General features: G+C 36.7%; 5 protein-coding genes and 1 pseudogene across 6 annotated transcripts; 5 read left to right on the forward strand and 1 right to left on the reverse strand.

The window, feature by feature from the left end:
• Nucleotides 1-393: 393 nt before the first annotated feature.
• LOC120153058 (probable inactive ATP-dependent zinc metalloprotease FTSHI 3, chloroplastic) lies at nucleotides 394-3,780 on the forward strand. 2 transcript variants are annotated; one of them, XM_039165075.1, is made up of 4 exons: nucleotides 394-1,651; nucleotides 2,280-2,603; nucleotides 2,919-3,219; nucleotides 3,502-3,780. In XM_039165075.1, exons 1-4 carry the CDS (start codon nucleotides 563-565, stop codon nucleotides 3,693-3,695), a joined length of 1,908 nt encoding a protein of 635 aa, XP_039021006.1. In that variant the 5' UTR covers nucleotides 394-562; the 3' UTR covers nucleotides 3,696-3,780. The 2 variants fall into 2 exon arrangements, with proteins under 2 accessions (XP_039021006.1, XP_039021004.1); XM_039165073.1 differs by having other exon boundaries at nucleotides 396-1,654; nucleotides 2,283-2,603.
• Nucleotides 3,781-4,721: 941 nt separating this feature from the next.
• LOC120153059 (proline dehydrogenase 2, mitochondrial-like) lies at nucleotides 4,722-7,031 on the reverse strand. Its single transcript, XM_039165076.1, has 4 exons — nucleotides 6,420-7,031; nucleotides 5,383-6,028; nucleotides 5,069-5,309; nucleotides 4,722-4,969 (listed from the first exon to the last, which is right to left on the reverse strand). Exons 1-4 carry the CDS (start codon nucleotides 6,972-6,974, stop codon nucleotides 4,876-4,878), a joined length of 1,536 nt encoding a protein of 511 aa, XP_039021007.1. The 5' UTR covers nucleotides 6,975-7,031; the 3' UTR covers nucleotides 4,722-4,875.
• A 2,654-nt stretch (nucleotides 7,032-9,685) lies between these two features.
• On the forward strand, nucleotides 9,686-10,283 carry LOC120153053 (annotated as a pseudogene).
• A 1,440-nt stretch (nucleotides 10,284-11,723) lies between these two features.
• LOC120153112 (NADH dehydrogenase [ubiquinone] iron-sulfur protein 1, mitochondrial-like) lies at nucleotides 11,724-16,445 on the forward strand. Its single transcript, XM_039165110.1, has 5 exons — nucleotides 11,724-12,214; nucleotides 12,769-13,015; nucleotides 13,654-13,948; nucleotides 14,490-14,864; nucleotides 15,325-16,445. The coding sequence occupies exons 1-5, from the start codon at nucleotides 11,800-11,802 to the stop codon at nucleotides 16,222-16,224; spliced, it is 2,232 nt and encodes a 743-aa protein (XP_039021041.1). The 5' UTR covers nucleotides 11,724-11,799; the 3' UTR covers nucleotides 16,225-16,445.
• Nucleotides 16,446-16,922: 477 nt separating this feature from the next.
• Nucleotides 16,923-17,605, forward strand: LOC120153113 (microsomal glutathione S-transferase 3-like). The gene is made up of 3 exons (XM_039165112.1): nucleotides 16,923-17,141; nucleotides 17,211-17,383; nucleotides 17,503-17,605. The coding sequence occupies exons 1-3, from the start codon at nucleotides 16,962-16,964 to the stop codon at nucleotides 17,588-17,590; spliced, it is 441 nt and encodes a 146-aa protein (XP_039021043.1). The 5' UTR covers nucleotides 16,923-16,961; the 3' UTR covers nucleotides 17,591-17,605.
• Nucleotides 17,606-18,445: 840 nt separating this feature from the next.
• On the forward strand, nucleotides 18,446-25,935 carry LOC120153118 (auxin response factor 8-like). The gene is given in 15 exon segments (XM_039165115.1): nucleotides 18,446-19,031; nucleotides 19,172-19,284; nucleotides 19,384-19,482; nucleotides 19,571-19,627; nucleotides 19,707-19,862; nucleotides 19,937-20,021; nucleotides 21,079-21,169; nucleotides 21,264-21,428; nucleotides 21,503-21,625; nucleotides 22,299-22,374; nucleotides 23,283-23,430; nucleotides 23,812-24,300; nucleotides 24,303-24,775; nucleotides 24,866-25,056; nucleotides 25,611-25,935. Coding segments are annotated over 15 exon segments (2,379 nt in total). The 5' UTR covers nucleotides 18,446-18,985; the 3' UTR covers nucleotides 25,678-25,935.
• The last annotated feature ends 1,209 nt before the right edge of the window (nucleotides 25,936-27,144 follow it).

Here is a 27,144-nt window from a genome sequence, read left to right on the forward strand (position 1 = left end):
TCAATAGTTTGATCACATTTGTCGATGCGATAAGATCTGTTTGTATATATCTTAGTACGAATTTCTTGGTTAGATTTAATATTTCCTAGTATTATATGGTCTTATTTCAATGATTATAATATTTTTTTTAATTTTGTGATTAATTTACACATCATTAATATCAAAAATACGCGTAAACCCTGAATATTTAAATGAAATAATTCAATTGAAAGTCATTTATTAGATCTTGGATTAGATAATTTATTCATTGTACCGCTGCTAGTTTTGGGCCACAAAAACGCCATATTTATCTGATCAATCCAGCCAATGTTTTAGGACGGTCAGATCTTCGTTTTCAATTCTTAAATCCCAGCAGATATAATTAGAAAAGAAAATTGGAAGATAAAGTAGCCTTCCCCTCATTCATTATCATTCGTCAGTTTCATCCCATGTATTATAAACCCAGGTAAGAAGTAAAACTTTTCTCTGGCTTAAAGCCTACCAATTTCCCGATATCTATCTATGTAGCTTTTGTTGTTGTTTTTTCTCTTCCCAAAGTATTGTTGTTGATTTGCAAATACTCATGGCTTGTTTTAGTATTGTGTGCAATTATGGGTGTTTTGTTAGTGAAGGAAACTTGGTTATTGATAGTGGGAAAACCAAGTCTATTAGGAGATATACTGGCTTTTCTTATACTTCAGTTTGCTTTCCTTCACTTGGTATATATAGCTATAACCACTGCAAAACCCAGAACTTGTTCTTTTCTGGTGATAATAGCTCTAGGTTTATTAGTAATGGAAGAAGCAATGAGGTTCCTTCATTGGGTTTTCGAGTTTGTTGCAAGGCACCCAATGGGTTATTGATGAAGGGGAATAGTGGAGATAAGGAAACCCAATTTGGAAAAGGAGGAAGTAGCCGTGTGAGAAAGATATTTTCAGTAAGATTGCGTCCCCGGTTACGGTTATTAACGAGAAGAATGAAGAGACTCTCAGTTAGGTCGATGTTAAATGATGTAGCTGTGTTTTTAAGAAAGAATATAAGAAGGGTTAGTCTTTACAGCACGATAACTCTAGTGTTGGGAATGTGCTATTTGTTCTTGAAATTAACTGCAGTGCCATCTCCTAAGATTGTTCCGTACTCGGAGTTTATAACAAGCCTTCAGAGTAGTTCCGTGACAAAGGTTTTGCTTGAAGAGGGTTCTCGTCGTATATATTTCAACATGGATTCTAAAAGTGATGAAAATACTCAATCGGAAGAAGAATCATCGGCAAGGAACGATTCAACAGAAAACCTAACTGATATGGTTGCAAGAGAGGATGGTAGACAATTGCAAAACCAAGGTCTATTGAAGAGGTTTTCAAAACCTAAAACTTCTACTTCTCCGTGGATGTATTTGACAAGAAAAATTGATCATGATGAAAAGTTTCTTCTTAGTTTGATGCGAGAAAAGGGAACAACTTATAGCTCAGCACCACAATCAGTTCTAATGGCAATGAGGAGTACTTTAATAACTATTATATCCTTGTGGATTCCTTTAATGCCTTTGATGTGGCTTCTGTATCGTCAACTTTCAGCTGCAAATAGCCCAGCAAAGAAGCGGCGACCGAATAATCAGGTTGTTGGGTTTGATGATGTGGAGGGAGTTGATACTGCTAAGGTGGAGCTTATGGAGGTAAGAACTTCTCAATTTCCACAAAATGAATGTAATTTCTTTTCTTCTTTCCCCTTCTGTTTCATATCCTATGTCAAGACATTCATATGCTGGCCACATCATGATGAGGATAGAATTTTGCTTATTTTCTAGAATTTATTCAAATTGTTTCCATGTGTGATATAGTCTCAAGAAGGTAGTAAACCAACCAGGATGTTACCATAGCTTTCATTTGTGATCTCCTTGTCTTGGTTTTATTTCCTTTGGAAGGCATTTGAATTCATCGATGATACTGCTAACAATTTTTTGGCTGTAAATACTTTTCGTAAGCCCAAAACCAAGTTATTTGGTTTAACAAATTCGTATGCCATGCATTAGGCTTTTGCTAGAAGGGTGTCCTTTCTGGTACTTTCTCTTGTTTGAATTAATTTATTGTCCTGGAAGTGTTCACAACTAATAACAAATGTTGATGCATATATCTTAGATCACTTAGCTCTTTGTAGTTCGACTGCTATATTCTCTAGGGGGTGTTTGTTGTCTTAATAGAGACAATGTCCCCTATAGCTATTACAAACTAGGTTTACTTAATCTCTCATGAGTAATGAAGTAATTTTCTGTCCCTCTCTGCTGACACAAATCCCTTCTGTAGATCGTTTCATGTCTTCAGGGCTCTGTAAACTACCAAAAACTGGGAGCAAAATTACCTAGAGGTGTGTTGCTAGTGGGTCCACCAGGAACAGGGAAGACATTACTAGCTCGTGCAGTAGCTGGAGAAGCAGGAGTTCCTTTCTTTAGTGTATCAGCTAGTGAATTTGTTGAATTATTTGTTGGAAGAGGAGCAGCTCGAATTCGAGATCTTTTCAACGTGGCTAGGAAATCTGCCCCATCGATTATATTTATTGATGAACTTGATGCAGTTGGAGGGAAGCGTGGTAGAAGCTTCAATGATGAACGAGACCAAACATTAAACCAGGCAATTTAACATCCTATTCCTACCCTATTTGCATTGCATATCTGCGTTTTACTTATATTATTATGATCAAATTGGGACTTCAATAAACATTTTATCACTTCTGTGTAAAGATTGCCCTTTACAATCAAACCATATTTTTGCAACAACAAAAAAGGTCCTATAAATTCTTATTTAATTTGAAGGATCTATCCATGGGTTTTTCTCAAGTTTTGTTCTTGTTTCTTTTTTGAAAATTTAAACCAAATACAGAATTCGAAAATTTTGGATTCTCTCCTGCTATTAACGGGCTTTTAAAATCCTATTTTGTTGCTGCAGTTGCTGACTGAAATGGATGGATTTGAGTCAGACATGAAAGTGGTTGTTATTGGGGCAACTAATAGGCCAGAAGCACTGGATCCAGCCCTTTGTCGCCCTGGTCGCTTCTCAAGGAAAGTATTGGTGGGAGAACCAAATGAGGAGGGACGGAGAAAGATTTTGGCTGTACATTTGAGAGGAGTTTCTCTAGAAGAAGACCCACAACTTATTTCTGAGTTGGTTGCTTCACTGACCCCGGGTTTTGTAGGTGCTGATCTTGCAAACATTGTCAATGAAGCTGCTTTACTTGCTGCTCGTAGAGGTGAGAAGCTGATACATAGCTCCATCTGGTTTCAGATTGCATTGCCTCTACCGCTGGTTACGTTTTCTCCTTTTCCTTTTTAAGTTCGTGTTGAGCATTGTAAAAGCAAACCCACCTACCCCACTCCCAAAATTTCTAATAACCAGATCGTTTGCTGAACCAGTGAGGGGTCCAGTTTTTGGTTTAACCGGTTCCACTAATTCCATTGGCCTGTTAGATTAAAACATTATTAATGTTGAGAACAAAGCTGAACTTTTTGTCTCGCTGTGGTTGTTCCTGTAGGTGGTGAAACAGTGACAAGGGAAGATATAATGGAAGCTGTTGAGAGAGCTAAATTTGGGATTAATGATAGACAGCCTAGTATAATAGGCAAGGAGCTTGGGAAACTTTTCCCATGGGTACCCTACTTAATGGGAAGGAGTGATCCAAGACAGGATGGTTTACAAGGGCCTTTGGGCTATCAAACCTTAAGCTGATAAGTGCTACTTTCTCAGTGCTTATACTGTTATTCTTTGGTTATATGAACCTGAAAACAGTTTTTTTTTTGTTAAACCTTTTCGTGGAGGAGATGTCTATTGGAAATGATGAATTAGGCGCTGCTTTGCCTCTTATGATTTAGGTATTAACATCCAGATATCCTAATAATGGCCTCATAACTCCTCAGAAATCAGTCCTATTGATGTGTATTAGGTAAATGGCTTTGATCACACTGATATTTAGCCTGTGGAGATGATCCAAAAGTTTGATTATTGAGCTTGTTAGTCACTTTACCAAAACATGATAGTCTGCAGTGGCTTTTGTCATGCAATGACCTGATACTTTGTTGTTGTCAAAAATAATCCTTAATTCCCATATTTCTATTTAGGATTTAAATGAAACAGAGGGTGTGATTAGTAATGTGTTTATATTCGTTCTTGAGGCCTGCTGCAACAACTGATAAATCCAATATTGAAAACCTTGATTAAACTATAAATAGAACTAAGACGTGAGATGTGAACGTTGACCTCTGCTACCATATTATTGTTCAACTTGTAAAATTGCAGTCTGAAATTTGTAATAGCTATTTACTATAATTTCAAGGAAAAGGTGCGAGTTACTCCGGCAAACGTAAAGCCATAAATCTAAAGCTAATTTTTGGTGTGAGTTGCACCGGCAAAACGTAAAGCCATAAATCTGTAGCTAATTTTTCCAAGTTCAGGGTTGGCCTGGGAAGAATTCCCTTGAGTAGCTAGACATAAGCACACCAGATGCATGAAATGGAATCCAAATCAACTAAAGTGGGTAGAGATAATGTAATCTTCAAAAACCTTGTGTTTAGTTACATCCATTGGTGAGTGGTTGATTTTCATATCGCACTGTCGTTTTTCCATATAGGAATTGCTTGAGCTACTAGTCATAATCACACTAGTGGTTACCAATTGATTGGACTCCAACTTGGCTATGACTTTGATATGCACTTAATTTGATCATAGGCTTCATCATAATACATGCACATACTGATATGAGATTTCAAAGAGCAAAATTCCATTGATATGGCAGATACATCACCAAATGTTACATTTATTTATCTACATTATTGGTGGAAATTACCATCTGATAAGACAAAAGTAGCCATCCTGAAATGAAAGCCATTGTTTAACCACTTGGTTAAAACTTTCATTCTGTGCCTATTTCTACCTTGATGCTACTTGGAGATGCCATCTTTGACTTAGTAAATTGCAGCTTCTTTTGTCTTCTCATCAACTCTTTCCTGCATGTAATTAGATAAGCCGGATAGAAAAGAGTGATCAGTATCATATCACTTTACAGTTCTATTGAATCTTCTCTCTCCCTGGCTAAAAAAACTTACCCCATGAGTATTCTATCAAGGCTTGAAGTCGATAGCAGTCCTCTGTTCTCTTCAGCCCTCCTTAGGAGGTATGGCACTACCATATCTACAGGTCCATATGGTAAATACTTGCTAACTTGAAACCCTGCATTTTTCAAACCAAAAGAAAGTGCTTCAGACATTCCATATAGCTGAGCAAATTCTAGCTTTTGGTTTCCCTTTCGGATCCCTAGATCACATGCTTTTGATGCCACCAGTTGCCCTGTTAATCATTCATCGACCTGTTAAATCAATCCTGTGTCTCAAATCTCATCAGGGATGAAAAAGTACATTACCTGACTCAATATTATGAGTAGCAAGAACAACTGCACCATAGCCATCAGCAATCCTCTCGAGCATAAAAGAAGCACAGTCATTGTAGCATGCATGCGTCTCCCCAATGCTGTTGTGAATCGGGGAATCGTAGCCTAACAATGAGGCCAAATTGCTTTCACTAGACATATAAGCACCCCTTACTAGTTTGAACCCCATAGGGATCCCCAAACTTTCTGCAGTTTTTGTTGCCATAAACAGCCTCTCTCTTGCATCTTTCAAGTATGCTTGAATCGTACAGTAAACGATAGGTTTATCATCTCGGTTATACATGATTGCCGAGGAATATGTAAAGTAATCAATGGCAGGTTGTATCGATGTGTCCTCGGCATCAATTGTGAGAGGCACATTATCTTGAATACACTTTTGGCAGAGTTTAAGAAGTCTCTGGTGAGCCAAGTGAAGGTCTAACTCCTCTTGTGATGCCAATGGTGCTGGCTTTTCGAGCGTGTGGTATAAAGCACTGGAATCTGAGAAAATGGGTAAAGTGTTGAGCTTCCATGGGAGATTAAAAGAAGGGTCCTTGTATTGCCACCTCAGCAAGTCACTAACCCTCCTTAGCAGGCCGATGGGGCAAATTGCAGTAATCTTTGCTATGACAAAGCTCACCTGAATAAATGAACACATGTTTAGTCGGACAACTTGTTTAGCGTTTTGTCTGCTGTCACTAGCAAGGCAGCTGTCAAAACAACAGCCGATCCTTTTCACTAATGCACCGCTTTCTCCATCACAAAACACCAAAAACAGTCTAAGACTGAATCCTCGGGAAACGCTCCACCATTTAAGCTCACGTACATGCACATAAAGCTAAAAAAAAGTCTCATACAATGGAAAGACTTCGAATAATCGGTAAGTGCCAGATTTTAAAATGTATTCAAGTTTGATATACGTATTTAATATATGTATAATACTAATAATAATGGTTTTAGGGGGAATATATCTTTAAAACCCGAGAGGTTTACGTGTTGGGACAATAATCAATGAGGATAAGAACCCTTACAGATGAAGGTGGAAGTGACTTGGAGAGTTCAACACTCTTTATAAACCCTTCCAAATTCCGATCACAACCGGCGTTATCTTCTGTATGCTCGACCGCGTAAACGAGCATCCCTCTGAAACCGCTGTCGTGTACTCTCCTAACGCAGTCGGCCGCCTCCTCGGTGGTTTCACCTGCGCAAAATTGTTGAAAGAAGGTATGTTTTACGGTTTTTAATATAGCATCACGTACCAAACTTGTTTCCATGAGTCTGGAATTCATAACCCACATGCCGAAATCGATGAAACGCTCATTGGAAGCCAACCCGAGGGTGGCCGATGAACGTAGGAGTTTCAAGGTCGAAACCGAGGCGAAAAGCTTTTGATGATCAGAAAGGTCGAGGTTTGTGGTGGCGGTGGTAGGTTCAGTCAGCTGTTTTTCGGCGTCATTGGGTTCAGGCTTTTCGTCGAAATTGAGGGGTGAAACGGCGGCGATGGAGGCGGTGGAGGCAGAGCTAAGAAACCTGGTGAATGGAGGGAGGGTGTTGAGGAGCTTTGGCGAGAGAAACTTTGTTGCCATAGAAGGGAGGACCGGACAACAGAGAAGTTTTGGTCTTAAAAGAAAATTTATAATAATAAAAGCGTGAAACAAGGTGGGAATATATAGAAAAAAAATTACTATACTAGTAATAATTTTATTAAAGTTTTATTATTAAAAATTAATATATTAAATGTTAATGATGTCATAAGAGTATAAGGGAAACTGACAAGTAGGTGACTAAAAGGATAAATTGTAGGCAAGTTGACATGTTAATGACTAGGATTGCAAAGTTCCTATCTCTCTCATTTATTAAGCGGCAAAAACGTTTCATGGGTTTGTCCCGTGTTGTATCTGTGTTCCGTCACCAACTTTATTTATTTATGTATTGGGTATATATGAATACATAACAATAATTATTAAACATATTAAAATTTCATATATAATAACGGTATGAATATTCAATTTCATATATATTAACATCTTGTCTTCTCTCGTGCTCTTTGTGTTTCACACATCACAACGTTGGGAAGGAGAGAGATGACTCTCATGGTTGGGCCAGTGCTTGAAGGCTTGAGTTTTTTATTTGGTTCCTTGCAGCTGAGCGTATCACCGTTTTTTCTACTTCTTCAGCAAGAATTTGAAGTGTTAATCGTTTTTTCTTTAGTTATCGGGTTTTATTTTTTTTCTTTTGCCTTTGTTTTTGTTCTTCAGCTGTTTTGCTTTTGTTTGTTAGCCTGTTGAACTTCTTCTGGGTGTTTGATACATCTTTTACATGTAATAATATTGACAATTTCTGTTCGGAAAAAATATTGATTGTAGAATTTTCGTTTTTTATCGTAAGATATATATAAAGGCTTTTAAGAAAATTCAATGGGATAGACTAACGGATAGAAAAAAAGTACGACGTGTATTTAATCTATTAATAAATATATTAATTAAGATTTTTATGAAATGATTCAATCTAATGTTAAAGATTAACTTCTTATATATAATAAAGAAAAAAATGAGGAATACATGTCTTGAATTCTCATTCGAATGTATCTATTGAATATCTATATTTTTAAATTTATTTTTCTAAATTATGAATGAGAAATAACCTTGATAAATTGTGTTTTATTCTATTACCGACCTTAATGTATCATTCTTTTAAGTTGTGTAATACATTTGGTATTAAATTGTATGTTTAAGGGTCACAATTATCTTTGTAGTTAATCGAATTTATCAATTTTACTCTTATTACATTTTTACATTAATTTTATTCTCGAAATCATTTAATTTCATCAATATCTATCGTTTTAATTAACTGAATCTTTAATTTCTACATAAGTGGACGCCAATTATTTTCACATTATAGAACTAAAATTGTGATTTTGTTTCCACGTTAGAGGACTAAAATTATAATTTCTTCTTTTCTTTCTTCTATTTTCCAAAACTACGTAGTTTTGGAAAATGTATATATACTATTTTAAGTTTCCTCCCTCGTACTTTTTTCTGAATTTCTTTTCTTCACTAAGCCTTTCACCTGTGCCCTCCACTCTCAGGTATGATTGCTCCATCGGTCAATCACCGGCCACCTTTGACCGCCGGTGACTACCGCGCCGATTGTCGACGCTGACCACCGTTCGGGACCCAAAATACATTAGCAAAATCGTCTTGTGCTCCTCGTCATGAATCCGACCTTCGATTACTCGAATACATAGCCGATCATCGTAGATCTAGCAACATCGCCGACCACATTTTCTTTTCTTCTTCTTCAATTTTTTATTTTATTTTTTTGTCTACATTTTCTTTGCCAACATTTTCCATGGAAGATACTCTTCTCCACATACCTCCAGACTACAAGCTTCCATTTTCATCAATTTTCCACCCTTCAATTTCCTTTTCTTTAACTCAATCCTTTCGACTTGAAGACGTCTTAAGATTCAAACCTTGTTTTAAATTCCTTCTCACTCTTTTTCTCTTCAAAACTTCTGGTTAATTTCCTTCTCTTCTCTCTCTCTCTCTCTCTCTCTCTCTCTCGTGTAAATTTTCATGTTTAATATCTTTGGATTTTGTAAACTTATCTCTAGGTTCTGAATTTGAAGCCCCTGTTCTTGTTTTTCGTTTGTTTCTCAACCTTGTAAAAGTCATATGTTTTCCTTTTTTGGGTTTTTTTTCCAATTATTGAACCATTTTTTCTGGGATTAGTTAATTTTTAAGTGATATTTGAGTTTTCAAATTTCTTATTGATCCTAAACTAATTTCAATCCGCCTTGATCTTTTGTGGAAAATAAAAAGTACTCAAATTGTTTGTGATCCGTATCATTCATTGTGCCCAATAAGAAGCAAGTGTTTTTCTGTTTTGAAATCCATTCGAGATTCTCTTTGTAAACTTAAACTGCTAAGTGCGATGAACAAAGATTCCTTAGTTCGATTCTTCTTTAAAAAAATACTCAAATTAGGGAATTCAGTTAAACGAAATGGAAACCATGGAAGCTGGGAAATTTAAGCTGGTTGTTCTTGTTTAGAACAAAGGGGAATTTTGATTTTGGGATTTTTGAATTGGAAGCCATGGAAGCTGGAAAATTTAAGCTGGTTGTTATTGTTTAGAACAAAGGGGAATTTTGACTGAGGGGTGGTTGAGGTACTAAACCTTTTAAAAATTTAAAATTATTATATATTTAAATTTTTTATATTTTTTATTAAAAATATATTTTCATCCTTTAAATTTTATAAATTCAATACTTTTATAAATTCAATACGAGAGAGGCATGAGGGTGAAGATTGCGTTGAACGAGAAAGGCCTTCAATACGAGCTCGATCCGAGGACTTGTACCGGCGGCAAAAGCGAGTTGTTGCTCGACTCCAACCCCATCTACAACAAAGTCCCCGTGTTTCTGCACGACGGTAAACCCTTGTGTGAGTCCACTGTCATCGTTAACTTCATCGACGACACCTGGTCCGATTATATTGAGTATTGAGAAAAAGGTATTTGATGCAATTGGGAATATACGGAGAAGCAAAGGGGAGGTACCGGTGGAAGCGAAAACGAAGTTCATAGAGATATTGAAGCAGCTAGAAGGTGCCTTGGGGGACAAGGATTACCTCAATGGTGCCACGTTCGGATTCGTTGACATTATAGCAATTCCTCTGACCTGTTGGTTCTTGGCGCTCGAGAAGATCGGCGGGTTTACGGTGGCGGACGAGTGTCCCAAGTTCTCCGGTTGGATGAAGCGGTGTTTGCAAGGGAGAGTAATGGCGGACCCTGAAAAAGTGTACGAGTTTGTCTTAAAGTTCAGGAAAAATGCAGGGTATCGACTAGGAGATGACTGTTTTTCCCTTAGTTTCACTAATAAAATAAAGGGTTAAATACATGTCTTACCTCTAAAAGTTGGATATATTTTTAACTTTGGTCCCTGAATAATGAATTCTCAACTTATCCCATTGATTAAGTGTTTAGACTGTGCTCGAGATCCTTAGATTTGAAGCCCTTCCAGCTATAAAGCTTATTTATCTTATATCCAAAATAATTTATTCTTATTTAATTTATGTGATTCGACAATCTTTATGTAGAAAGGAAATAAAAAATATATTATCTTTTACATCATTTGTCATTTCTTAAATGTATTTTGCTCGATTAAAAATTGAAAAAATTATAAGGAAAAGCAAAATAAAAATTGAAGCAAAACCTACTTTAGCCTGCTAGTAATTGGCTAGTCAATGGATTTAACCCCCTAAAAAATAAATTATATTACCCTTTGAAAAGGAGGAAATAAATTTATAGGGGTTGAAGTTTTTGCTTTCAACTTGCTTTAATGTTTAAGCATGGATTGTGATGAAGAAAGTAACGGTGGTTAAGCTAAGGCTTAATTCTCAAATAAGTGTTCAAACTATGCCTTTTTTGTCAAAAGTGTCCAAACCATGTCATTTTTGCTAAAAATAAGTGTCTACGTTTTTTTATCTATTCAGGTATCTAATGTTACAAACATTGCCCTTTTAGGTGCACAGATCGTCAACGCCGTTAGTTTTCCCGTTAAATGTCATGTTTCAACACCTGATAATTTTATTTTCTTTTATATAAAAAACATTAAAAACATTATTGTGTTTATAAAAAAAAGACCCTAACTATTCTTATATAATAAAACAACCCAAAATACTAAATCCTAACCTTAATACACCATATGCGCCTTCACCAACATAGTCATTAACATCATCCTAGTTATATGTCATCGTAATTGTGCCGATTAACCGTCGAAATCGAGTGGGATCACGATTTTCATCTTAAGTTTTGTGAGATTTAAAACGTCGATTTGTGGTCAATTAATCGTTAATCGATCACGATTTCATAGGAGTTATTTTAAATTTTATATTTTTTCTTTTTAAAAATATATATATTTTATTTTTTAAAATTTTATATAAAACTTTTAAAATTATCAAGTGTTGACACGTGTCACATAATGAGAAAAACTAACGGCATTGACGACCTGAACACTTAAAAAATTAACATTTATAACGTTAGACACCTTGATGGACAAAAAAACAGTAGGCACTTATTTGAAAAAAATGATAATTTGGGCACTTGTTTGGGAATTAAGCCTTAAGCTAATATGAAAGATCATAAATAATATTATATTTAAGTAATATTAACAAAAGCATTTGGATTTTCTTTTGGGTTTTATTGATTATCAAAATATATACAGGCTCTTACAATTTTCGTACACCAATACGACGCCGTATACAAGCACCAATTACAGACCATGGATACGAAAAACGGGTCAACTTGAAACCCGATTCGTGGGGAATCACATGCCCTTCATTTTCATTTGAGTGCCAATAAAAATCTCTCGCCACTGTTCTCAGCTCAGAGATCTATTCGTACCTAGAAATGGGTTTAGGGTCGTTAGCTTCAAGAACTCTTAAATCCTCCAGGATTCTCTCTTCTCAATACTCTCGATTCCGACCCATCGTTACCAAACCCGGCCTCCAATCCCCCGATGCCTCATCGGCCGCCGCAGCAGCGCAGCCCGAACCCACTCCGCCTCCCCCGAAGAAACCCGTGGGCGGTGCCCGGGTCGAGTTCACGAACCCTGATGATTCCATGGAGGTGTTCGTAGATGGATTCCCAGTGAAAATCCCTAAAGGCATGACTGTGCTTCAGGCCTGCGAGATCGCTGGAGTTGACATTCCTAGGTTTTGTTATCATAGCCGACTTTCGATCGCGGGGAACTGCCGTATGTGCCTTGTCGAGGTTGAAAAATCCCCCAAGCCCGTCGCCTCCTGCGCCATGCCCGCCCTCCCAGGTGAGCCTATTGGTTCCATGCTTGTTATTTTTTCATTTTAGCTAAGTTCATTCATCTGTTTGAATTTGACCTTTATGGATGAACAAATTTGGTTTCTTTTATACAGGCTTATAATATATTTAGGTGTATTTAATGATTTCGATTAGGCTATCAATTTAATCCGATACTTTTAATTTGCTTCAACGTTTCTTAATGTTTTTATTTGTCCTTTTGATGTTAGGAAAGATACAGCGCTACGATTCATTACAGTAAGATTCAATTATTATATCTCTTTCAAAATTCGTATATGTTAATTTCTTTTTTTTCTTAATTTTCTAGCAATAGTGGCCTCGGGCGGCCCTCGGCATACGAATAATTCTCGTGTGAAACTGATCTTTCAAGGCGATAGTGCCTGTCATTTTAAACAATTTATCTGTTAGGGAGTTGTGCTGCTTCTGAAATAAGTGTATATTTTTTGTTTTATGTTGATTTGGTTCTGATTTATGAAAACTTTTATTTATTGATTAATTAATTTATTTATTTTGTTCTCTAATTTTCCTGGGACTATAACATAGGAATGAAGATTAAGACGGATACACCATTGGCAAAGAAGGCACGGGAAGGAGTAATGGAATTTTTGCTGATGAACCATCCACTGGATTGCCCAATCTGTGATCAGGGTGGAGAATGTGATCTCCAGGATCAGTCTATGGCATTTGGATCTGATCGTGGCCGTTTTACTGAAATGAAGAGATCTGTTGTTGACAAGAATCTTGGACCTTTGGTGAAGACTGTCATGACTCGGTGCATTCAGTGCACAAGGTCTGAAATAAATCTAACAATATCTCCAACTGCTTTATTTCTTTATATTTTTAATCTATTAAGATTTGAATCCAAAGGATGAGTGCTTCCACTTGAATGATAGTTGTATCATTGTCACTAATATTGCTGATGTATGTCCACCACCTTTTTAATCATGTGTTGTCCCACACTTTGAATGGTTTATATCAGATTGTGATTAAGTGGACCTATACAATTTCTAGTGTGAATTTTCTTTGCTTTTCTATGATATACTGATGTCGTTCTTCTATAATTACACATCTCAGTCTAAGTTCTAAACCTTTGCGCACAAAAATTATGCCCTTGATAAAGGATATCACATTATTACCTGGAAAATGCTTAGTGGCATTTTTTGTGGGAGACACCTCAATGAAGCCAAATGAAGTTTTGTTTGGGCTCTTTGGTAGTTTGGTTCATAAATAGATCTTCCAGGGCCTCTTTACTGTTCTTTCTTTTTCGAGTATCAAGCTAAAATTTGCACCTTCTTCTTTAACCCATTCTTTGGCCAGTGCCTTTTGATTGTTTCAGGATTTTTTTATTTGAGAAATATCCATAAGCAATTTTCTTCTCATTCTATAGTCGGACTTTGAGGCAACTAATTTTTTTTTTGGTTTCATCAGGTGTGTCAGGTTTGCAACAGAAGTTGCTGGAGTTCAGGATCTTGGCATGTTAGGTCGTGGTAGTGGAGAAGAAATTGGGACTTATGTTGAAAAGCTTATGACAAGTGAACTTTCTGGAAATGTAATTGATATATGCCCTGTTGGAGCCCTTACCTCAAAACCCTTTGCATTTAAGGCCCGAAACTGGGAAATGAAAGGAACGGAGACCATTGATGTGACTGATGCGGTTGGATCCAACATTCGGATTGATAGCAGAGGTCCGGAGGTTATGCGTATCCTTCCACGTTTAAATGAGGTAAGTGTAAATTTTTGTAAGCTGCTTATGGTACACTCATTTCTAGGAGTCTTTTATGTGATGCCCACGAAGCAATGAATTATATGTAAGCTGCTTTTGTGCTAGTTCTCATTTTGTTTTGATCTTGTGACTTCAAGTGACTCTATGACCTGTATCATTTCTGTTATGAAATGCAGCCTCACAAAGATGTTGATTTCTTTTGTGCTAGTTCTTAAATTGTAGACTTTTCTCTTATGCCTTGTTTCATTTTGGTAATAATGATTGAATGGTCTCTTCCAATTTGTGCAAGATTCGAAGTAACTAAATTTTCTTATCATAAATTGCTGAAACTTCAATGTTTAAAATTTGAAGGAAAGTTGTTCTTTCAAAGCTGATTATATTTTCCTACTGGTGCTATCCCTATCTGGTTAACATTCATTAATCATTGAAATGTTTCTTGATGCATCTTTTCACCTGTCCAAGTAAGATTTTGGGGTGAAAAAAGAACGATGATCTGCTTGATAAGATAAATAACTTTTGCCTGTTTCGCTGACCTTTTTAGGATATAAATGAAGAATGGATATCAGATAAAACTCGCTTCTGTTATGATGGATTGAAGAGACAGAGGCTAAATGATCCCATGATTCGTGATGCTAATGGGCGCTTTAAGGCTGTGAGCTGGCATGATGCATTGGCTATTGTTGCGGAGGTTGCCCTTAAGGTTAAACCAGAGGAAATTGTTGGAGTTGCTGGTAAACTTTCTGATGCTGAATCCATGATGGCACTGAAAGATTTGTTAAACAACATGGGATCAAATAATGTGTGGTGCGAAGGAACTGGTTCAAACCCTAATGCTGATCTAAGATATAGATATCTCATGAATAGCAGTATTGCTGGGCTTGAGAAGGCTGATGTATTCCTTTTGATTGGTACCCAGGTAATGCTTTATCTGCCCAAATCCTTATATTCTGTACATCTTGCATGTATTCTTTTTGAACGTCTCAATATCTTTTATCCACGTTCTCTTTACATAGTAAGCAATTAGTTGTCCAACTCGTTCCCATGATAGGTGTTCCATGTTTCTTCTAAATTGAATGATTACTTTTTTGGATGCTTGCTCCATGCATTCTTTGAATTTTTTCTGTTGAGAACAAAAGATCTATGATATACACCAAAGGGGGTTAGAGAGTAAAAAAATGGCTATCGAGAGAGCCCAGGATTCCAAGTTGAAAACATAAAGTCGAAGAGGACTAATCAAGTAAGGAAAAAGGATACTGTTGCGAGAAGAATAAAATGTGTGAAGAGTGTGGATGTATATCAAGTAAAAAGTATAATTATCATATAATTTCATGTTAATATTCAGCCTAATAATCATTTAATTTCATGTTAATCTTCAGCCAAGGGTTGAAGCTGCTATGGTTAATGCCAGAATTCATAAGATGGTTCGGGCATCAAAGGCTAAAGTTGGATACATTGGTCCTCCAACAGACTTCAACTATGATTGCCAGCATCTTGGCACTGGGCCACAAACAATTCTTGAGATTGCCGAAGGTTGTCATCCTTTTTCTTCAGCCATCACAAATGCCAAAAACCCAGCCATCATTGTTGGTGCTGGGATATTTGAGAGGGACGACAAAGATGCAATTTTTGCCGCTGTTGAAGCCATTGCAAAGAAGGGGAATGTCATCAGACCTGACTGGAATGGATTCAATGTTTTACTTCTCAATGCTTCCCAGGCTGCAGCCCTTGACCTTGGACTTGTGCCAGAATCCAGCAACAGCGTTGAGTCTGCAAAATTCTTGTATCTTATGGGTGCTGATGATTTGAACTTGGAAGAAGTGCCAGAGGATGCTTTTGTGGTGTACCAGGGGCACCATGGAGACCGAAGCGTGTATCGTGCCAATGTAATTCTTCCTTCAGCAGCATTCAGCGAGAAGGAGGGCACATATGAAAATACAGAAGGGTGTGCCCAGCAAACATTGCCTGCAGTCCCTACAGTGGGTGATGCTAGGGATGATTGGAAGATCATTCGAGCTCTCTCTGAGGTTGCAGGAATTCGTTTACCTTATGATACATTAGCATCCATACGATCCAGGATGAGCACTGTGGCACCGAACCTACTCCGCACTGATGAGATAGAGGCGGCTTCTTTTGGATCAACATTGAGTCTCGACTGTACTCAGAAGATATACTCGACACCATTCAAGGCTGCTGTTGAGAATTTCTACATGACTGATTCAATTACTAGGGCATCAAAAATAATGGCACAATGCAGCGCGACGCTACTAAAGAAGTGAGTGGTGGACTTGAGTCTTCAATAAATATTTTTTTTCTTTCTGTTGGTTCATTTCTATCATACCTTAATCAGTGTACCGGCTTAGCTTCTTGAACATACGTGAATAAGGGAACTGAGGTCCTTGGCGTTTTGTTTCAATGTAACATTGGATTTGCAGTGTGAAAGCATTTGCCTGTGTAAGACTCGTTGTTTCGGAATTCACTCCATTGCATTTCTCTCTTCTATCCCTGCTAGTACAATTTAGTTCTTCGAAAAACTGGAACGGACGGAATTCAAAACTGGTTGATTTAACAGTTTAATTTTACAGGTTGAATTGAAAAACTAAGAACCGGTAAAAATAGGTCTGGAAGAACAGAACCAAGAAATCCGGAGGGTTTTTTTTTTTTTGTATCTTTTAACCAAATTTTGGATCATTTTATAATCCATCTTTTTTTCAGTCTCACCCACTATGATTATTTATGCTACAACTACAATGACGATGGAATTGATTAACGATATAATATATGCTTTTTAGTAATATTTTTATGTGCTGGCTGTGGGTTTTGAATGCTGAGTGCATATGAGAACGTAAAAAACCAAGTGGGTGGCTTTTGTTTTAGCCTAGATGTCTTGTTTACTTGGCGAGAAAGTCGAGAATTCCCACAGATTAGAAAACAAAGAGGGAGCAGTGAGCGATTGGAGGGTTAATATAATAACTGGGAAAGGGCAGTGAAAGAAAAGATTAGAAGCAGAGGAGAGATGGAGGTGTTAGGAGATGAATTTGGATATGTGGTGATAGTGGTGGTTCTTTACAGCTTCCTCAACCTGTGGATGTCTATCCAAGTTGGGAAAGCTCGCAAGCGGTATAAGGTCTTTTACCCGACTCTGTACGCTCTCGAATCTGATAACAAAGATGCCAACCTCTTCAACTGTGTTCAGGTTTTTTGCTTACTTCGCCTTTGCCTGCCTCATTTTGGCTTTCATTTACTCATATAGGAATGATTGCAGAGAGGGCACCAGAATTCGCTGGAGATGATGCCTATGCTCTTCGTATTGGTTATTTTGGGAGGGATGGGCCATCCTCGCGTCTCTGCTGCCCTGGGACTCTTCTACATCGTCGCCCGTTATTTCTACTTCACCGGCTATGCCACCGGTGATCCCAGTAACCGTCTCAATCTCGGGTATTTCATTCCTTTCCACTTCTTTTTCCCATTTTAGTACCAGTAGGTCATGTTTCTTGATTGAAGATGTTACAATACAATTATTGATAGGAACAAAAGTTATGGACATGATTGTGCAGGAAATTTGGGTTCTTGGCATTGGTTGGGCTCAAGATCTGCACTATTTCATTCGGAATCAGTCTGCTTCGCCTTCGACCATCATATTGACTTTGCAAACGCCTCTCTCTATTGTGCTTCACTATCTATTGTGTGTTCGTATTATACCATGGGGGTTTGATGTGTTTTGGATGTTCGATTAACTTGAACTCTGTTGCTTGCAGCTGATATATATCATCAACCTCATTTACTTTTTCTCTTATCACGACTATTATAATTTTAAATTTTATATTCATACATGTTTATTTATCTTTTAAAAGTCGGACCGAATCGAATTACGACTTGGTTTCTTCAAAGAAACATGTATGGTTCCAACCCAAAGACGTTTGTATGCATCCTCAATTCGGAGAACAATTTTCATCCCCAACAATCTTGTGTGGCAACTGTGAACATCTAAAAATATATTGATGGATGTTAAAGTAATGATTTAGCGTGAAGGGTAACAAACTTTCTAAGGGCATTTCCACCCATTGATATAATAAGATGATGGACAGCAAGCATATGCAAATGTTGGCACCAAACATTGATAAAATTTGAATATATAGTTCTTGTAGGCATTAAATGCCTTTGAAACCCCTACATTTCCACTATTGCGACCAACAACGTTGTACCACCGAGGCTTTTCTAGTTTCCTTCCCCTAAATTCATCGTATATTTAAACTGTCAATTTAACTTGTTAACATTCCAATAATAGTATAATGATAACTTTTACTACCATATTTTTAAAAATAATAACTTGATTTTGTGATAAGAGAAAAGTGATGGACTTTTGTTTACCCAAAGTCAAAGTAGAATTAATAATTATATTCCCTGTTTCTGACAATAGTTTTCCCTATTTAATCTTTGAATTTTTCTTTTTATTTATTTCACTACTGCACCTGTTGGTAACTCCACCCTATTAAAACTATAATGGAGCGCTATCAATCGGTACTTGTGACAGCGACCACTGGAGGATGGTCGCACATGCTCTGCTGTCGTATCACACCACCCCATAGACGCCCAGGATCCTTCCGTACGGATGAACCAGCGGCCCAGATTGTCTCTCCTCCAACATCTTTAAACTCTCTCTCTCTCTCTCTCAATACTTCCTGCTGCTTCAGCTTTCAGTTTTTGGTGGTCCACTCCCCTATAAAAACCACTTTCTTCCCTTCCCTTTTCTCTTTTTTAGTTGTTTTGGCTGAGTTTTGTAGTGATTTAAGAAAAAAGCCCCTTACCCTAGACCCATGGTGTTGTGATGGAAGAAGAAGAGGAAACTCTGTCATCTCCTCCTCCTCCCTCCACTTCCCGAGCTTAAGATCTAAAATGGGGTTTGCTTTTTTAAAAACAGTTTTAGGGGTTTTGCCATTTCATGTGCAATGATTGCAGTACGAGTGAAAGGTTGTGATTTGTTGGGTTTCTTACTTTAATTTAGAATTATCTTCTTTCGAACCAGAAACTAAGTTTGATATGAAGCTTTCAACGTCAGGACAGGGTCAGCAGCAGGCTAATGAAGGTATTCTTTCTGTTCAAAGTTTTTAAAAGTATGATACTTTTTTCATGTATCTAAATCTTGTTACAGGTGCACATAAATGGATTTATTTGTTCATATTTCTTCATCTATTCAAATTATAATGAATGGTCAATGATTATTAGGGGAAAACAAGTGCCTGAACTCTGAGTTATGGCATGCCTGCGCCGGCCCACTGGTTTGTCTACCCACTGCGGGGACCCGTGTCGTCTACTTTCCTCAGGGTCATAGCGAGCAGGTCTTTTTTACACGCAATCAAATGCTTCTCTTTTTCTTCCCTGTTCATAACCGACGTTTTTTAGTTCCAAACATAATGGAAAATGTGATCAATTTTCAGGTAGCTGCCACCACTAACAAGGAGGTCGACACCCACATTCCAAATTACCCCAACTTGCCGCCTCAGTTGATATGTCAGCTCCACAAAGTCACCATGCATGTAAGTTCTTTCCCTTTTATATCTAAATTTTCAGTCATTCAGTGTCTAAAGAGTTCAAACATTGCTTATGCATGTGTTATGATTTCAGGCTGATGTTGAGACAGATGAAGTATACGCCCAAATGTCACTGCAGCCTTTGACACCTGTAAGAAGCATTGCTTTCTTCTTCACTTCAATATACAGTTTTGGGTTCGTTTTATATGTTTTTCTCTTTTGCCATACAGGAAGAGCAGAAAGAGACATTTCTTCCTATGGAGTTGGGGATTCCAAGCAAGCAGCCAACCAATTATTTCTATAAGACACTGACAGCAAGTGATACTAGTACCCATGGTGGTTTTTCTGTTCCACGTCGCTCTGCCGAAAAAGTCTTCCCACCACTGGTAATCTATGACTTGTATATCTTCTACCTTCATGCCAGTTTCTTAGTGCTGACGTGTTTGTTCTTTGTTTGCAGGACTTCTCGCAACAGCCACCAGCTCAGGAACTTATTGCGAGGGATCTACATGACGTTGAGTGGAAATTTAGACATATATTTAGAGGTTAGTTTCAACTGCTGCTTCAATCAAAGGATTCTCATAGCTTATAGTCTTTCTTTTCTCCTAAACCCTCCAACCCACCTCCCTTTTCCAACATTTATAGAAATAAATAGTTTCCTTTTTTCTTTACAAGTTAATTATTGGTGTAAATGGGACATCGGGCTTGTATCTGTGTTCGTGTTTAATGAAATTTTCTTTGATTTTGGTTAATAGTACCAAATAGTTCAAAAAAGGGAGTTAACTGAGTCATATTCGTCGTCTACTATGCAACTTACATTGTATTTAAGTTTTTCAAAGTGCCTGGTGCATATAGTTTTAAGTCACTTTTATCTCCTTAGTTCTATGGTTATCTTTGTTCCAGAGGTACAGTGCCTTTGCTGCATTTCAACTTGGCCCTAAGCTAACTTAGACACTTTGGCACAGAAATCAAATTGGATCTTGTGTGAAATCATGGTAATGATTCACAAAAAAGAAGACTGATAGGTTGCTTTTTTAGCTCATATTGTTGAAACATCAACTTGAGAAGCATCGAAGCCATAGGTCAATAAGATGTGGACAGACTCAGAAGATCAATGTTCAAGTTAAAGTTGTATGATGCATGCTTTAAGAGAATATGGAAGTTACTGCCACTTCTTTATCAGTGCAATGTTTATTGTGTAATTAGAACCAGTTTCTCCATAAATAATGAAAACCTTGTAACTAAGTGGTTTATCTCAGCAGGGTTTAGGAGTGGGAACCAACAATTACTAAATGAACCTCTAAACACAAAAGAATATCAACCGAGGTTTACATATCCTAGATTTTGTTCTGAGTTGATTGACTAATATATTTTATATATTCGGGCATGCGACTTCAGTCTATTCACTTGATATTTGCTATAATGATTCTTTTTGTGCCTGTAGTTAAGGGAACTATGGTTGGACGGTCTTTTTATAATCTGCTTTAGACAACCATTTTAGTAACAAATTAGATTTTCTTTTGTTGGACACTAAAACCATCCATCTGAGACTGCAACTATTGATTTTCTATTTAAGTTGATGTGGTGTCACCTGACTTGCAGGACAGCCGAAACGCCACCTTCTTACTACAGGCTGGAGTGTGTTTGTTAGTGCCAAGAGACTTGTTGCAGGGGATTCTGTTCTGTTTATTTGGTATTCATATTCTTCTTTTTCCTAATCACGCTGCTAAATATTTTTTAAATGGCACATAGCATTATTACCATATATTGTCAATTTTTGTCATTAGGAATGAAAAGAACCAGCTTCTTTTGGGAATTCGCCGCGCCGCTCGCCCACAAACTGTAATGCCATCATCTGTTTTATCTAGTGATAGCATGCACATTGGACTACTTGCTGCTGCAGCTCATGCTGCTGCTACTAATAGCTGCTTTACAGTATTTTATAATCCGAGGTGGTGATGATTTCTTAGCTCTGATTTATTCTTTATGTCTTATCTGTTAACAAAGTTGTTTTTATAATATGCAGGGCCAGCTCATCTGATTTTGTGATACCCTTTTCAAAATATGTCAAAGCTGTTTTCCACACACGCATCTCAGTTGGGATGCGTTTTAGGATGCTTTTTGAGACAGAAGAATCAAGTGTTCGTAGGTATTATTGTTATTAATGGTTCATTTAATATTATTTTATTGCATCACCCCATGAGATTCTATGAATTGCTTCTGTTTATCGGATTCTTGTTCTTGAAAGCCCATCTAAATATTTTAATGACAACTTTTTGCTGAATTTTTGATATGGTGTCAAATAACTTGTGTATATATTGAAGTGAAACTGTTTTATGCTTGATTACAATTATTAGGTGAAAAGTTCATGATAAAGAAGTGGGGTCCTTGTTTTAGTATTTGAAACTTTTTCTTTTTAATTTTTTTTACCTTAAAAATGGTTGGATTTTATTAGGTTTAGTAGAACTAGAGTGACAGTTCATAAAACTTCGGCTATTGCACCATACTTTTTACTATTCCATGCCACATTTTTATTATTTATTTGAATTTCAGGATAAAAGGTCAAGGTTTTAACTTTTCTATTATAAGACTTTTAGTATTTTTATGCCAAATAGGAGCGATTGAGTTATTTTTTTGCCAACTTTGTTCTCTTTTCTGTCACACTCCCGCGCTGTTGATTTTTGTTTCCCAGCTGAAGTTTGTTGTAAGCTTGCTATTGAAAGTGTAGTCTTAATGCATTGCTCTCAATAATGCTGCACAGAAGTTTTTATATTGCACCATATATTTGTTCATATGTAAATGCCAAACTTCTCCTTTTCTAGGTATATGGGTACAATAACAGGAATAAGTAGTTTGGATCCCGTTCGCTGGCCAAATTCCCATTGGCGGTCTGTGAAGGTAAATTTTAACATATTTATTCATGGATCACTTAATAGATGGTGCACGACATATTTCTTATTGTTTGCGATGATATGGTGGCATATTCTATTTTTTTGGGATAAGTTTCATTCATTGTCCAGTAAGCAATAATCTACTACAAAAATACATCAGTGATCACTGCCCATCACAGAACTTTTACATGACAGCAAATTCCACAAACTATACTAGGCTTGTTATTTAACCTATCATTCATGGTTATCTTTTCATTGAAAAGCTTAGCCCGAACTGTTTCTTTTATTCTATCTATAACCATCATTTCAGTACTATTGCCCTTTTGAACTGCCTATCGAGTACCCCTCCTAAATATTGCCCAGGTAATTTCACTATTGCAAACCGTGTGACCTCATGCACTTGTTGTAAAGTAGCTTGAGACATGTCAATCAAATACACATCGCCCTTAGAAGGATTTAGTTGTAGCCTGTAGAATTTTGAAATAGAACGCTTTCTCATATCTTTATTCATCAACATTATGGGTATATAAACAAGTATAAAGGTTCTATAATATGTAAAGTAACATCTTACATTAACTATGTAATAACCTACATTAAATACAATATATATTAATCCAAAGATTTAGCCTACAGATATGTAACGCTCCCCCGTCAAGTTGGAGCATATATAATCATGTCCAACTTGTTATCTAGAAAATCAATTCAGACCCTGTTAAGAGCTTTTGTGAAAATATCTCCTAGTTGTTCTCCAGTTTTTACATAGTTGGTAGTAATCAAACCTTAAGTCCCATTAGAATGCATGGCATTTTACATCTGATTTTGAATTTGTTTTTTACTTGCTCATGAAAAAGAGTTATTTTTTCTTCTTTTTTTCCTTTTAATTGAATTTGATTTCTTGCCCACTACTATGTGTAGGTTGGTTGGGATGAGTCAACAGCAGGTGAGAGGCAGCCAAGGGTATCATTGTGGGAGATTGAGCCTTTAACAACATTTCCAATGTCTCCATACCTATTTCCCCTCAGATTGAAACGCTCTTGGAATTTTGGTTCCTCATCTTTGCATGGTAATTCTTTCTGAGCTTATTCCCTTAAGCCCGTTTTCCAAGACTCGGCATTTAATTTAAATTTAATGCTTTAAGATTGATTAAACTGTTCTTTCGGGGCTCTGGAATTATGATTGTCGGTTGCTTTAGGTAAAGTTTGTTTAATAAATCTTCTGGAATTATTTCAAATCCTCTGTCAGTATTAGAATCTATTAGGCTGTACCAATTTCATGCACCATTGATAACAAAATCAATGAAAATGATTGTCATTTGCCTTCTGCTAGTTTTCACTGCTTACCTTAACTTGGACAGTTTGATCATGATGCATGGTAATATGTTTGTTACTATTTACTTGTTATCTATTTCCCTGGGTTTTTCACAGTGATTGCTATGTTCTTGCAGATAACAGAGATGATATACCTAATGGATTAATGTGGCCAAGGGGGGGATCTGGAGAGCAAGGACTGCAATCTCTGAATCTTCAGCCTTTCGGCTCATACCCATGGATGCAGCAAAAACTAGATCCGAGTTTCCCTGGAAATGATTATAATCTGCAGTACCAACACATGCTAGCCAATGGATTGCAGAACTTTGTGAGTGGGGATCTGCTGAGACAGCAGTTGCAGCAATCTTACACTCAACCGAGCAGCCATAGTTCACTTTTGCAGCAGCAGCAGCAGCGAGCTGATTCACAGTCAGTTACACATGACGTTATGCAGGCACAGCAATCCCAAATTCTAACTGGGAGCTTGCCCCCTGTCCTTGGACAAGAAGAAGTAAGCAGTCACTCAGAGGAGCGGGTTCAGCAACAGCATAGCGTGATTCAAAGTGATCAGCTCCAGCAGAGGCAGCTGGCGAATGTGCCTTCATCATTTCTGAAACCAGATTTTTTGACTCAGCAAAGTTCTCAGAATCTGGTCCCCCTCTTCTGAATATGCTGGGTTCATTGTGTCCTGAAAGCAGTGCAAATCTTTTGAACTTCTCCACAACTGGTCAGTCAATGCTAGCTGACCAATTACCCCAACAGTCCTGGGCCCCAAAGTATACCCATTCACAGGTAAATGCCTTTGCTAGCTCAACATCGGGTCCACAAGTTTCTCCTGGAAAAGACGCTATAACAGAGCTAGATATCGGTAACACGGATGCTCAGAATTCTACTCATTTTGTTGTTAACAACGATTCCTTTGGCCTTCTACTTCCCACCTCAATGCCTGGTTTCACTCCATCTTCAAGTGAAGCTGATGTGCCATCAATTCCATTGGGGGATCCCTCATTCCATAATCCTCTGTATGGTTTCATGCAAGACTCAGAGTTGCAGGGCACAGGGCTAGTTGACCCACCTACTCCACCTCCAACATTTGTCAAGGTATATGAACAGTGGCTTCTAATGTGGATTTCATATTCATCATACTTCTCTCAAGATTACAATGATCTATGTTTTCGTTTATTTTTGCAGGTTTATAAATCAGGGTCGGTGGGACGCTCATTGGACATCTCCAGGTTCAGCAGCTACCATGAGCTGCGAGAGGAGCTGGCTCGGATGTTTGGAATTGAGGGGAAGTTGGAAGACCCTCTTGGATCAGGCTGGCAGCTTGTATTTGTCGATAGGGAGAATGATATTCTTCTCCTTGGAGACGACCCATGGGAGTAAGTATTTTCTATTGTTATAAATTTAGTCAAACTCCACATGCATGCATGGTCTGCTGTTAGATTAGATTCACAAATGAAGAACTTAGAATTGCACTTCAAAACATGGTCTCTGATAATCAGTCTCTGAATACTCATAAAAATGATATCATTTTTATAGTTGGACAGATATCTTCAGTTATCCGACCTTTTTTTATTGGTCTTATTTCCATCTTGTAAGAGTTTTTACAAAATAGATTTCTGAAGTCCAAATCAATTTAAGTTCTGATCGTTTGTAGTTTTTGGATACTGATTAACTTTGCCAGCAGTTGTTTAAAACTAATTGGAAAAACACAATAATCTCTTTTAGCTGCTTTTTAAACAACTGTTTCATCATGTACATATCCTTTACGATGGAATTGCAACAGTTACATCACAAGACCGAATCATGTGGTTTGAGTTAGAACTCGAGATGATTTTCCTCGCATTTTGATGACATTTCATTCGATTATCGTTTCGACATTTAAGCGTATATAAGCGTGGTTAATTTTTGTTTGAATAATGAAACAATGCAGGGCATTTGTGAATAACGTTTGGTACATAAAAATACTTTCACCGGAGGATGTGCAGAAGATGGGATAGCAACAGCTGGTGTGATTCCGAGGTTGAAAGATGAACAGCACCATTGCCGGTGGCCGAGGTCATATCTCAGTCTGTCTAGGCTTAACATGTTGGTTGAGTTGAATTAGAACCAAATTCCAGTAAATTTTGCAGTATCCGCTCTTGGAGTGAAGAACCTCCCCACTATTGTGTAGGACTGTTGTATGTTATTTGAATTACACGTACGATTATATATCAGAATCAAACTTGATCTACTAAGACTTCATTATTTGTTATGCTTGTAATGGCGTCTGCGTTCTTTGCTTACAAACCACCCTTGGTCATTGTTTTTTTAGTTTAATAACTGATATTTGATGTATTAATTGTCCTGGATAATAATTGAGTTGATTGACTCTTATAATTGTGCTTGAATTAATCAAATCGACTTAATGTTGATCGATTTTGTCGATTCAGTCCATTAACTCGACTTTATTTTATAATTAAAAATTATACTTAAATTAATTGTATTCTATAATTAAAAAAATTATACTTAAAATAATTAAAAATATATTATCCATTTATTATGTAATTTATATTTATATAACATGAGAATTGGAGAAATTTAATTTTTGGATATTGATAAATACATTTTGTTTTAAAATTTTAATTAATGTAAAACTGCAATGGATATATTCGTCAAATATTTTGAAAGTTGATTTAATAATATAATTAAAAAAGCTTACAATAACATATTTGATAGGGTTGTTTTTTTGTCTCTTTAGTACCTGATTCGAATTAATTGATCAATAAATCAAATACCGATGGATATAAAAGAAAGGTTAATGCAAAAATAAGTGTTTAAATTATATCCTAAGTTAATAATTGTCTAAAGAATTTTTCGTTAAAAATAGGTGTTTAACGTTTTCGATATGACATTTTTAGAGTTTTTTTGGCCTAATACCTCAAGCGGATCAATTATTTGGGATATTGGGAATACTCAAATTTTGTTTTGGAGAATGCGACGTTTTCTACGGTGTACTCGAGGTGACAAGTTCCTTCAAATATTATTTTTATTGGTCCTTGTGTAGTGGGTCCCACATCGACCATTATTTTATTGACATTATAATAACTCATCACGCTGAGGTGATGAGTCTATTAAATTTTTTTTTAAAAATAAGATTTTTCAAATTAAAAAATAATACGGCGAACTTCTATTTCACGCAACATATATTCCAATTTCCAAGTGAATATTGTTGTTCGTCTGTCCATTGACCAACAACTAGTGTTTTTAAATTGAACACGTGACAGTTCACTCTAATTTTTTTTCTTTTTTAAAATTTAAAAATTTTATTTTTAATTTTAATTTTTAAAAAAAATATTTTTTAATAGACTCATGTCAAATATCAATAAAATAATGACATAAATAGGACCCACTATGCAGTGACCAATTAAAATAATATTTGAGGGGTGCATTATAGAAGCTACAGTATTTTCCAAAATAAATTATAG

Source organism: Hibiscus syriacus, unplaced genomic scaffold, assembly GCF_006381635.1.
Source record: "Hibiscus syriacus cultivar Baekdansim isolate YM2019G1 unplaced genomic scaffold, ASM638163v2 tig00111098_pilon, whole genome shotgun sequence".
Lineage (NCBI taxonomy): Eukaryota > Viridiplantae > Streptophyta > Magnoliopsida > Malvales > Malvaceae > Hibiscus > Hibiscus syriacus.